General features: G+C 44.9%; 1 protein-coding gene across 2 annotated transcripts in view; it reads right to left on the bottom strand.

The window, feature by feature from the left end:
- LOC143288346 (uncharacterized) overlaps positions 1-13,837 on the bottom strand; it is a 55,651-nt gene that overhangs the window by 10,105 nt on the left and 31,709 nt on the right. For both annotated transcript variants that reach the window (XM_076596725.1, XM_076596726.1), the window contains exons 14-19: positions 13,494-13,597; positions 11,848-11,941; positions 6,705-6,893; positions 4,580-4,890; positions 2,246-2,417; positions 207-347 (exon numbers count right to left, since the gene is read on the bottom strand). In XM_076596725.1, the coding sequence (XP_076452840.1) occupies positions 207-347; positions 2,246-2,417; positions 4,580-4,890; positions 6,705-6,893; positions 11,848-11,941; positions 13,494-13,597 (1,011 nt within the window). The remainder of the gene's footprint in view (positions 1-206; positions 348-2,245; positions 2,418-4,579; positions 4,891-6,704; positions 6,894-11,847; positions 11,942-13,493; positions 13,598-13,837) is intronic.

Raw genomic sequence — 13,837 nt, 5'->3', positions numbered from 1 at the left:
GAGACAATGCACACACAACTCATATTGAGGGACAATGGACTTTCTGTGGAACAATCCACGTTCTGAGACAATGCACACAAAAATCTTATTCAAGGACAACACATTCTGAAGGGGAACACACATTCCGAGACAATTTACACCTGGACAACAGGTATTCAGGCACAACGTGAACTCTCTGCGACACGAAAGACACGACGACAGCTCACCACTCTCTGGTCGGCGAACACCTGCTTCATGTCGCCGTTGAAGAAGGACACGATGAAGTACTGGCCATCCGTCGAGATCTCCTTGCGGGTCCCGTTCGCAAAGAGCACCTCTCGCGACCCGTTGCCGTACACACGCTCCACCTGGAAGGGCGGGGGATGGGGCGTAGGGGTGGGAGGGTGGGGGGTTGGGGGGGGGGAAAGGGGGGGAGGAACACAGACTGGAGATGAAAGCAAGCATGGGGCAAAAACGCAACAAAAGTTTTTTCTCTGTCGCTCTCTACCTTTCTTTCTTTCTTCGAGGCATGTAGGCAGCCATACCCCGCTTTCGGGGGTGTGCATGCTGGGTATGTTCTTGTTTCCATAACCCACCGAACGCTGACATGGATTACAGGATCTTTAACGTGCGTATTTGATCTTCTGCATGCATTTACACACGAAGGGGGTTCAGGCACTAGCAGGTCTGCACATATGTTGACTTGGGAGATCGTAAAAATCTCCACCCTTTACCCACCAGGCGCCATCACCGTGATTCGAACCCGGGACCCTCAGATTGAAAGTCCAACGCTTTAACCACTCGGCTATTGTGCCCACATATATATATACTTATATAACTATCTCTCTCTCTATATATATATATAGTTTCAGTTTCAGTTTCAGTAGCTCAAGGAGGCGTCACTGCGTTCGGACAAATCCATATACGCTACACCACATCTGCCAAGCAGGTGCCTGACCAGCAGCGTAACCCGACGCGCTTAGTCAGGCCTTGAGAAAAAAAAAAAAAAAGGTGAATAAATGATAGATAAGCTTACACAAATAAATAAATAATAACTATAATGTAAAAAAAAAAAAAAAAAGATAAATAAGCAAATAGATGTAAAACATGAAGACACACATTCTCTCTCTCTCTCTCTCTCTCTCTCTATATATATATATACACATCATATGCATACACACAATCTCCCTCCCTCAACAATGTGGTGGACACCAGTAAAACGCACACCTCAGTGAATCATTATCTCTTTAAATATCTGTCGTTGGTGTTTGTTTTTTTAACGTATCGCTCACACATGCACCAAAACAAAATATATAAAAAAACACATCAATGAACGGTCTTTATTTTGAACATGTAAATCAAACGAAAAACTCACAAGGACACATACAGACAGTGTCATTTAAAAAGTGGCCATTGTCACAGCCCTGCACACTATGAAGCTGAAGGTAGCACAGTGGAGTGAGTGACCAACACTACCAATGACAAACCAGGTCCTGTCCTATGTGCAGTTGCCCACATAAAAGAACTCCTGGCAACTAAAGGACTTTCCCCTTTCTTTTCCATCTACTCTGAATTGTTATAATGAATTCATGTACAAAATAAAACAGTGGTCGACCCAAGAAAGTCCGGGGGAAAAAACCAAAAAACTAAAGGACTGACCCTGGCAACTTTCTATAAAAAAAAGAAAAAAGAAAAAAAAGATCCACTTGGATCTGATAGAGGGAAGCAAAGAAAAAAAACAAAAACATATGGGCGACGCTGCACTGTGGCAATGCAGTCTCCCTCAGAAGACATCAGCCCGAATTTCACACAGAGGAAGAGGCTGTGAAAAAAAGTTATATACATTTTCAATACAATATGATACAATACATTACAATACAATGCAATACAATGCAATGCAATACAGTGCAGTGCAGTGCAATGCAATACAATACAATACAATACAATACAATACAATACAATACAATACAATACAATACATACAATACAATACAACACAAAGTCTGGAATCACTGTGACTGCCTTCATTTTCGTTTCCTTTTCAAGCAGATCAATCCTACCATCATCAGCCTAGTCTTATTTAATGGACTGGCAGTATCGACTGGATCTGCAAGTTACAAACAACTGGGATCATTTGGAACACGTTCCACAATAACGGAATTCATAAATATCTAATCTTTACTATGATTCCAGACTTTTGGGTCAGCCACGTGGTAATGTCAAGTCCCCCCCCCCCACCCCACCCCCAAAGCCCCTTCCCCTTTACCTTTCCATCTGAGTACTGTGTCTCTTCAAACTGGCCGTTGCCGCGGTCTATGGAGGGTCTGTCCACTGTCCTGGAGGGGAAGGAGGAGGAGGAGGAGGAGGAGGATGGTTTGGCGGGCAAAACACCTCCGCTTGTCCCACTGGTGGTGGTGGTCATGGCTGCTGGTGACACCCTGTTTCAATGGGTGTGTGGGGAAGACTGGATGAGTGCTCACTCAGCAAACAAGGGTTTCCACATTTTGCAAAAAAAAAAAAAAAAAAAAAATCAACACTGACCCATCTTTCAAGGAACTCAACACACAATAATTTATGTCCAGTGAGAGAGACGCTCACTCAGTCTGGCTCCGCGACTGAGCCATTATTGTCGTTAGTAGGGGGCTTAGTAGGTGGTGTCCTAAGTACGTTAAAACAGAACAGGCACCACTGAACACCACCGAAGTGACTCAGCAGCAGTGCAGGGTCTCCTCTGGTGTGTGGCCTCCAGGCGACCCAACATCGATGGTTCCCTGTGGACTCCCCGACGCTAGAACTGCGACGGACGAACCCGGGTGTGGCCGTGTATGGGGGAATCTAAATGAGCGGTGTGGGAGTAATGCCACTGAAACGACGCAGATGATGGGGCAGCAAAAAAAAAAAAAAAAAAAAAAAAATTTATGTCCAGTGGTTGATAATGTCCTAGTTTAGTTACTGCCGTTAGTCCCGATATCTGTGAGAATTTTACCTTTGTTTTATCGGAAGTGTTGTTTGGTGTTTTGTCTTTGGGGAAGAAACATCTGCTTTTACTATCTTAGTGTTAACACTTGAGCACCTAATTTGAAGGCTTCACCGACTGTGATCACAGTATGGTGGGGTGGAACGTAGCTCAGTACACAGGGTAAAGCATTGCTTTTCTTGTCCCGGTTTTACACGCTGTGTTGTTGTTGTCTGTTGTCTCATTCGTCATTTATCAGATGGATTCCCCCATCCTCTCAACAAAGGCGGCGGTACGTCACAGGTCCTCCAGTCCTCCGTAGAGCTTCCGGGCCGCTGGGATTGGTGTGTCATGGACAGACTTTCTTTGAAGTCATGTGGCATTTCAGAGGAGCACTTGCTTCACGAGAAGGGATTTAGTGATTTAGAGTTTTTATTGCTGTTGTTGTGTGTGTGTGTGTGTGTGTGTGTGTGTGTGTGTGTATTTTTGTTCAGAATAAAGGATTGTTTACTCTTTTTTTTTTTTCCTTCTGACTCATGTTTATCTGTCCATGTGTGTGGAACTTCTTCGTTTGTGGGCTGCAACTCCCATGTTCACCGGCATGCACAAGAGTGGGCTTATATGTGTATGACCATTTATACCCTCCATGCAGGCAGCCATACTCCATTTTCAGGGAGGGGTCTTGGGGGGGGGGTGCATGCTGGATATGTTTTTGTTTCCGTAACCCACCGAACACTGACGCGGATAACGGGATCTTTAACGTACGTATTTGATCTTCTGCTTGCATATACACACGAAGGGGGACCAGGCACTAGCAGGTCCTACCATCACAGCTACACTGGAACTGATCTGAAAGTGAGTTTTCGGTAGTTTCGATAGCTCAAGGAGGCATCACTGTGTTCGGACAAAGCCATATACGCTACACCACATCTGCCAAGCAGATGCCTGACCAGCAGCGTAACCCCAAAGCGCTTAGTCAGGCATGAAAGTGAACCGGGCACAACCCCAACCATGAAGTCCACCTAGGTACAGGGTCTGATAGAGGCATTCCCTTGCTAAAACATTACGGCGTCTCACATTTCTCCTGGATGTTTGCTTGAAAAGAAGGAACAACTTCTCTAACATTCTTCTCAAGACTCTAAGGATCTATCTTTGAGGAATCTACACGCCTCTTTCACACACACACACACACACACAAAAAATGTATTGTAACATTTTTTCTTTTTCTTTTTGTGTGTGCATGCCTATGATCATAATGTTAAAAAAAAAAAAGAACAAAAGAAAAAGACAAATGGAAGATGAACACAACCACCCCCCCCCCCCCCCCCCCCCCCCCCCAACCGTCTTTGTGCCCTTTCCTCAAGGAATCTGCTCTCCTTATAACAACCCCCCCCCCCAAAAAAAAAAAACCACCACCACCACAATCACTCATTAACTAATAACTTTGAACGCATGTATTTAATATAAGGGGTCGCACATGCTGGTCTACTCATTATAATGAAAATCAATGTTTAAAACAACAACAACAACTAAAAAAACAGCAACAAAAAAAAACAAGAAAGAAAGATAGAAAGAAAGAAAGAAAGAAAAGAAGGGAAAGCCCCACCCCCCCATCCCTAAAACCAAGCCTCCACACCCACCCACCCTTCGATCATGGAGGGCGTGGCCGGCTCTCCGCGCGGCATGGACTCTCCGCCCGAGTTGTTGTGACCCCCACCAATGACCCCTGACCCGCTTTTCCCTGCAGCAGCAGCGGCGCCCATCCCGTTCGTCATCTGCGTCGTCATGGTGACGGCTCCAGACATCAGGGCAGGATTGGCGGAAGGTCTAGATCGACTTCCGAAGGCTTCGGGGACGCCCCCGTTGGTAGTGGTGGTGGTGGTGGTGACGCCACTGTCATGGGTGGGGGTGCTGCTGCGAGGTGCCGACCTGGGTGCTGCTGATGACGATGATGACTGGGGAATGCAGCAATGATACTGATGATGATAGTTTAATAATGATAATAATCATGATACTACTACTACTACTACTACTACTACTACTGATAATAATAATAATAATAATAATAATGGATACTTATATAGCACACTATCCAGAAATCTGCTCTAGTGTGCTTTACAAAAATGCTTTTGTTAACATAAAACATTACATCAATGTTACATACACACACCAAAATGTGACTACACACACACACACACACACACACACACACACACACACACACTGCATACATACATTTTAACATACATGTGTATCTAACAGCTACCCTAACACATACGCACACATAGGCAGGCACAAACTTACATAAACACACGCACGCACTATACCCATTCATATACATGCATGTAGTTATGTACACATACATATGTATACACACATAGTCAAGCACAGCTAACGCAAAGGAAGTGGACCTGCCACAACTGAACTTATTGCTGAGGGAAAAGGTGAGCTTTGAGACCAGATTTAAAAGATGTGAGGGAATCAGAAAAGATAACAATGAAAAAAAAAAAGATGACAATAATAATGATGGAAATAGCAATAACAATATTGATAATATCATTAACAATAATACTGCTACTACTACTAATAATAATGAACTGATAAATCAATGATGATATTGAAAAAATGCTTAATAATAATAATTGTGATAATATGTACAATCATCATCATCATAATCATAAGTACAATAATGATGATAACAATGATGATACTACTACTACTAATGATAATAATCATAATAATAATGATAATTCAATCTTGATATGGCATCTCTCTCTCTCTTTTATTTTGTGTGTCGGGGGGGGGGGGGGAGGGAGGGAGGGAGGGAGAAAGAAGGGGAAGGGGTAAAGGGGGATACGAGTGGGTGGTTGCTGAGGATGCATTACGACACCGGGTTTGAACTGGAAGGTTAACTGGAGGAGCTAGCTCAAGGGACAGTTAAACACTTGTTTTCATGCTTGATCATCATCCCCACCCTTTCTCATTTTTCCAGGTAATGGCAGGAACATTAATCAGTTTCCTCAAAGTGCAGAAAGTACTTTCCTCAACAGTATCCTCCTCTCCTTCTGTCATTTTAACCTGTAATGAGTGTGTGTGCATGCATGACTGAAACATGACTGAGTGACACAGGAAACAGATGAAGGTTTGCTCACAGGGGCGTGACTATACCCACTCCAAGGACCTACTTACCTGGAACATGGAGGGTCTATTCGCCGGGACATGACTGCATCTACTCCAAGACTTACCTGGGACAGTGACGGTCTGTTCACCGGGGCATGACTGCATCCACTCCAAGGACTTACCTGGGACAGTGATGGTCTGTTCGCCGGGGCATGACTGCATCCACTCCAAGGACTGACTTACCTGGGACAGTGACGGTCTGTTCACCGGGGCATGACTGCATCCACTCCAAGGACTGACTTACCTGGGACAGTGACGGTCTGTTCACCGGGGCATGACTGCATCCACTCCAAGGACTGACTAAGTGACTTACCTGGGACATGGAGGGTCTGTTCGCCGGGGCATGAATGCATCCACTCCAAGGACTGACTAAGTGACTCACTTGGGACAGTGACGGTCTGTTCACCGGGGCATGACTGCATCCACTCCAAGGACTGACTAAGTGACTTACCTGGGACATGGAGGGTCTGTTCGCCGGGGCATGAATGCATCCACTCCAAGGACTGACTAAGTGATTCACTTGGGACATGGAGGGTCTGTTCGCCGGGGCATGAATGCATCCACTCCAAGGACTGACTAAGTGATTTACCTGGGACATGGAGGGTCTGTTCGCCGGGCGTGACTGCATCCACTCCAGGCGCTTTCGCTCCAGCATCTTCAGCTCTTCCCGCAGCTCTGCGTTCTCCCCTTCCAGCTCCGTGACGCGTGTCTTGAGGCGAGCTGTGCTGGACGTCCAGCGACTCTCCTTGCGCTTCATTTCGTCCTGCAGGTCGTTCAGCTGCCACAGCAATGAGAACGCAGTTTCATCGTCTCAAGGAGGCCTTTAGACAAACCTCTAATGCGCTACACAACATCTGCTAGGCAGATGCAGTTTCACCGTCCCAAAGAGGCCTTTAGACAAACCTCTAATGCGCTACACAGCATCTGCTAGGCAGATGCAGTTTCACCGTCCCAAAGAGGCCTTTAGACAAACCTCTAATGCGCTACACCGCATTTGCTAGGCAGATGCAGTTTCACCGTCCCAAAGAGGCCTTTAGACAAACCTCTAATGGGCTACACCGCATCTGCAAGGCAGATGCAGTTTCACCGTCCCAAAGAGGCCTTTAGACAAAGCTCTAATGCGCTACACAGCATCTGCTAGGCAGATGCAGTTTCACCGTCCCAAAGAGGCCTTTAGACAAACCTCTAATGCGCTACACAACATCTGCTAGGCAGATGCAGTTTCACCGTCCCAAAGAGGCCTTTAGACAAACCTCTAATGCGCTACACAGCATCTGCTAGGCAGATGCAGTTTCACCGTCCCAAAGAGGCCTTTAGACAAACCTCTAATGCGCTACACAGCATCTGCTAGGCAGATGCAGTTTCACCGTCCCAAAGAGGCCTTTAGACAAACCTCTAATGCGCTACACCGCATCTGCTAGGCACATGCAGTTTCACCGTCCCAAAGAGGCCTTTAGACAAACCTCTAATGCGCTACACCGCATTTGCTAGGCAGATGCAGTTTCACCGTCCCAAAGAGGCCTTTAGACAAACCTCTAATGGGCTACACCGCATCTGCAAGGCAGATGCAGTTTCACCGTCCCAAAGAGGCCTTTAGACAAAGCTCTAATGCGCTACACAGCATCTGCTAGGCAGATGCAGTTTCACCGTCCCAAAGAGGCCTTTAGACAAACCTCTAATGCACTACACAACATCTGCTAGGCAGATGCAGTTTCACCGTCCCAAAGAGGCCTTTAGACAAACCTCTAATGCGCTACACCGCATCTGCAAGGCACATGCAGTTTCACCGTCCCAAAGAGGCCTTTAGACAAACCTCTAATGCGCTACACCGCATTTGCTAGGCAGATGCAGTTTCACCGTCCCAAAGAGGCCTTTAGACAAACCTCTAATGCGCTACACAACATCTGCTAGGCAGATGCAGTTTCACCGTCCCAAAGAGGCCTTTAGACAAACCTCTAATGCGCTACACAGCATCTGCTTGGCAGGTGCAGTTTCACTGTCCCAAAGAGGCGTTTCGGCAAACCTTAAGTGCGCTACATATCTGCTAGGCAGCTGCAGTTTCAGTTTCTCAGTTTCAGTTTCAGTAGCTCAAGGAGGCGTCACTGCGTTCGGACAAAACCATATACGCTACACCACATCTGCCAAGCAGATGCCTGACCAGCAGCGTAACCCAACGCGCTTAGTCAGGCCTTGACGCAGATATGTAGCGCACTTAAGGTTTGCCGAAACGCCTCTTTGGGACAGTTTCTCAAAGAGGCGTCACTGCATTTAGACAAACCCCTCTGCACTACACCACATCTGGAGAGAACATGCCTGACAGCAACATAACCCAATGCACGAGTCAGACCTTGAGTGCATGCATATATATAGGAGTGTGTATATATATATATATATATATATATCTATATCTATATATATATATATATATATTTGTGTACCTGTGCATATATATTTGTGTAACTATCAGAGTGGATTTGTTCTGCAAAGTTTTGCCAGAGGACAACTCTCATGTTGCCACGGGTTCTTTTTTCAGTGCACCAAGTGTGTGCCACACACATGGGACTACAGCTCAACACTTATGATGCCATGTGCGTTCTTTTGTCAGTGCACCAAGTGTGTGCCACACACATGGGACTACAGCTCAACACTTATGATGCCATGTGGGTTCTTTTGTCAGTGCACCAAGTGTGTGCCACACTTGTTTCGTTTCGTCTGAACGACCCGATGATTTGATTCTCCAGTCAAAGGGGTGGTGAGACCTGGATTCAAACACAGACCCTCCTGAACATCGTATTTTGTGTTTTTTGTATTTTGTATTTCTTTTTATCACAACAGATTTCTCTGTGTGAAATTCGGGCTGCTCTCCCCAGGGAGAGCGCGTCACTATACTACAGCGCCACCCTTTTTTTTTTTCTTTTTTTTTTTTTGTATTTTTCCTGCGTGCAGTTGTATTTGTTTTTCCTTATCATGTGGATTTTTCTACAGAATTTTTCCAGGAACAACCCTTTTGTTGCCGTGGGTTCTTTTATGTGCGCTAAGTGCGTGGTGCACACGGGACCTCGGTTTATGGTCTCATCCGAATGACTAGCGTCCAGACCACCACTCAAGGTCTAGTGGAGGGGGAGAAAATATCAGCGGCGGAGCCGTGATTCGAACCAGTGCGCTCAGATTCTCTCGCTTCCTAGGCGGACGCGTTACCTCTAGGCCATCACTCCACAGATTTGCAGATAAGCATCTCAACTATTGTGCCACCTGCCTCCTGAACCAGTCATCTTCTCACTGGTTTACTGAGTGTTCGAGGGGGAAGGTGGCAGAATGGTTAAGACGCTCAGCTGCACCACCGAAGTGACTCAGCAGCAGTGCAGGGTCTCCTCTGGTGTGTGGCCTCCTGGCGACCTAACATCGATGGTTCCCTGTGGACTGCCGACGCTGGAACTGCGACGGACGAACCCGGGTGTGGCCGTGTATGGGGGAATCCAAATGAGCTGTGTGGGTGTAATGCCACCGAAACGGTGCAGATGATGGGGCAGCAAAAAAAAAAAAAAAAAAAAAAAAGACGCTCAGCTGCCGATACAGAGAGCCTGTGAGGGTATGGGTTCGAATCCCGCTCTCGCCCTTTCTCCCCAAGTTTGACTGGAAAATTAAAGTGAGCGTCTTGTCTTTCGGATGAGGCGACAAACTGAGCTCCCGTGTGCAGCACGCACTTGGCGTACTGAAAAAGAACCCACGGCAACGAGAGTACTGTCTTCTGGTGAAAGTATGCAAAAAGAAATCCACTCTGACAGGTACAAAAATATATAAGCATGCACTCAAGGCCTGACAAGCATGTTAACTCTCTCCGGACGAAGGAATACTCACGCATTCCTACACAAAACGTATTTGGATTCGGACGAAGGAATGGAATAGCATCCTCCGAAAGTAAAATTCCATCATGCGCTGTACAAGTGATTTTGTGATTAGCCAAGCAGAGTGCACTATTCTGGGTCACTCCACAATCGAACAGTATGATTGGTCAGCCTGGGATGTGTGGCCCGTCTCGCACACACGCTGACAAAGTCACTGACCGGTCGTCTGCTCGCGTGCCAGCCTGTTAGCAAAGCGGGCTCTTCTCAGAATGTTGTGAAGCGAACAAGGCAGTGACGGCAACGTTTTAGGGTTGCCGAAGTACTTGAAATGCTACAAACTGAAGGGTCGGACATTGAAGAGGTGGATGATGATGAAGAAGAAAGCGAATTTAATGCAGAAAGCGAGCATGGGTATGGTGATTCGGGGTGAAAAATTGGCAGTATTTTCTACATATGGCAAAACTGTAAAAATGAGATGAGAAATTATGTTTTTTTTATATGTAATAGCTCAACAGGTAATAAACCAGTTCTGAAAGTTTCATTTTCTTACACAGTATTTTGTATTTTTTGTAATTTTTTTCCAAACCCTTACAAATGGGCCGTCTGTGGGGAAAAGCAAGGGAGAAAACTTGTCGTCCCGAGTGAGTTAAGTTGTGCTGCTGTCAGGTATCTGCCTAGCAGATGTGGTGTAGCATATATGGATTTGTCCGGACGCTGTGCCACCTTCTTGACTAAATGAACTGAACTGAACTTATTGAGTGTTCACATCAAGTTGACTTAGACAGGAACACAGTCACTCATTTCAACATTTCCTCTTTCTCTCTCTGCCACAGTTATGTTGATTATATTTTTGCTCAGTAACACTGGGTTTTCATCTCTAAATCCTTTTGCCTTAAAACTAGAATATATTTCATTTGGATAAAGGAACATACTGACGCAAAGCATACGAACGGCTGCACAAACACAAACTTGTGAATGTACCTATGCAACTGCAATAGACATGTATGATTTGTGCACCTCAATGTCACAATCACAATTTTGAAACATGATCTTGACACTACTAGCACATTTCTTCTATACAACACACACACACACACACTCACACACACAGACACACACACACAATACAATACAACTTGACATCCAGTTAGATCTACATGAATGCATTAGCTGTATAGAAAATGCATCTAGAAATCGATTTAAGAAATTACTTACAGATTCAAATAATCAATATTACCAATATTGTGTAAACACAAAGAATGCAGCTAATCCCAAACATTTTCTAAATTCGACACCAGCAGCACATTCAAGACAAATTACAAGTCTAATGTATAGACTTCGTTTAAATGCCTTTCGTACAAAATTTTCTAAAAATATAAAATGTATATGCGGTAAGCAAATAATTGTAAGCCATCTACTCATTCATTGTCCGAGCATAAGACAGTTACTTCCAAAAGATGTAGTTGATGACTTTTCTTCCAATATTTCATAAGCCACTGAAAAGATTTTGAATGATTATTCATTGCTTAGAATGTTTTCAGAAAATTTAAACTCCAGTCCAGTTGGTATCCTCCTTTGATGAATTATTTTTAATACTGTTATTTATATTTACATTGTTGTAGGTTAATACTTGCTGATATGCATATACATATTCTCCTTCCCATGACAACTCATTCAATACACACCACAACCTCTTTAGACTTTTTCTTATAATATACTTTTCCTGTGATACATAACATGAACTTTTTTTTTTTTTTTTTAAACACGAATATTCACATGCATTCCCTTTCCTTTATACACTACTTTACTCCTTTCCGTCTAAAAACACTTATAGTGAACAGACGTTAAACTGAAGAAAACGCAATACTCTCTTCCTGTCATTCTTACCTGTCTCCTCAGTACTTCAATTTCCTCCCGCTCTTTCTTGTCCGGTATGGAGCGAACCTGCTTCTGGTAGGTCTCAAACAGCTTCCTTTCATGCCTGAAAACAAACATTTACTGTGCAGCACAATTCATTCATTCATTTTGCCCATCGCTCCTGGTGGAGCATAGGCCATCGACGGCCCCTCGCCATCGCACTCTGTTCTGGGCTGTTCTGGCCATTCCAGTCCAGTTGGTCCCTTGCTGCTTCAGCTCTGCCTCGGTATCTCGCCTCCAGCTGTTTCGAGGCCGGCCTCTCTTCCTCTTTCCCTGCAGGTTCCAGGTCAGGGCTTGGCGTGTGATGCTGGATGCTGGCTTCCTGAGGGTGTGTCCGATCCAGCCCCACTTCCTCCGCAATATCTGCTTGGCCACTAGTTCCTGTCCCGCTCGCTCCCACAGATCTTCGTTTCGGATCTTCTCCTGCCATCGGATCTTGTAGATGCACCAATACCTTTCTTTTTTTTCTTTTTTTTTGGTCTGTAGAATACTTAATTTTTCTCTGTCTCTCATGGAATTAGCGTGTGTATACGCACACAGAAGATCAAATATGCACGTTAAAGATCCTGTAATCCATGTCAGTGTTTGGTGGGTTATGGAGACACGAAAATACCCAGCATGCATGAACCACGACAGACTCATCAGCAAGTCGATGTTGGTGGTGTAACGGAAAGAAGAAGAAGAACTTACTTACCAACAATCAGGACGCATAATAATCATGTTTCGTCTGAAACGTGATTAACAGTGTATAAAATGCATCAAAATTACCAAGCGACAGGTCCTACTTTTTGTCTGAAATGTGGTCACTAACATAATATAACATACAAGAGTCTTTTAACATACAAGTTTCATTTTACGTGCGATCAAGAACGTATTTACCATTCAGCCCAACACCTATCATTCTGGGTCTGAAAAGACAAGAAAATAATTCTCGAACACAGTCGATAACATTATTTAGCATGCAAGGGAATACCCATACTTTTTGTCTGAAGCCTTTGATAACATTATTCAACATGCAAGAGAATACCTTATAATGAAGCCTTATCAGCGACTTGTTTAACACATAGCAGAGCACTCCCTCCTTCTCCCCCACCACTCCCCTCCTAAAACAGCATCAAGAATGCCTGATTTTGGCACCACTGAACACCACCGAAGTGACTCAGCAGCAGTGCAGTGTCTCCTCTGGTGTGTGGCCTCCTGGCGACCTAACATCGATGGTTCCCTGTGGACTGCTGAGCTGACGCTGGAACTGCGACGGACGAACCCGGGTGTGGCTGTGTATTGGGGGAATCTAAATGAGCGGCGTGGGAGTAATGCCACTGAAACGGTGCAGATGATGGGGCAGCAAAAAAAAAAAAAAAAAAAAAAAAAAAGAATGCCTGAATTTTGTGTGGAGCACACACACACGCACACACACACACACACACACACACACACACACACATGCATGCATGCATGCAAATACACACACACACACACAGAGCGTCAAATCAAATAATGCCATCATGGTTATCCCTTTCCCTTTCTGTCTCAACAAATTCCAACCACTTGGCCAATCCCCCTCCTGCCCCAGACGCCACAAAAGCTTGCCACACAACCTGTCCCCTTGGCCTTACTTCAGCTTTTTCATCTCCTGGGACTTGAACTCCTCCAGCCGTCTCAGCTCCTCCGTTTTCTCCTGATCAAAGCGAGCTATCTCCTCTTTCAGTTTGTTCACCCCCTGAAAATAAATAAACAGAAAATCAATCAGTATTGTCAAGTGCAGCACGTTGTGTGTGTGTGTGTGTGTGTGTGTGTGTGTATGTGCATGCATGTCTGTGTGTTTATTTATATTCATTTGCTCTTTTTTTTTTTTCTTTTCTTTTTTTAAGGCCTGCTAAGCATGTTGGGTTACGCTGCTGGTCAGGCATCTGCTTGGCAGATGTGGTGTAGAGCATATGGATTTGTCCGAATGCAGTGA

The sequence above is a fragment of the Babylonia areolata genome, chromosome 12 (genome assembly GCF_041734735.1).
Source record: "Babylonia areolata isolate BAREFJ2019XMU chromosome 12, ASM4173473v1, whole genome shotgun sequence".
NCBI lineage: Eukaryota > Metazoa > Mollusca > Gastropoda > Neogastropoda > Buccinidae > Babylonia > Babylonia areolata.
This window is presented reverse-complemented; position numbering and strand designations above follow the sequence as displayed.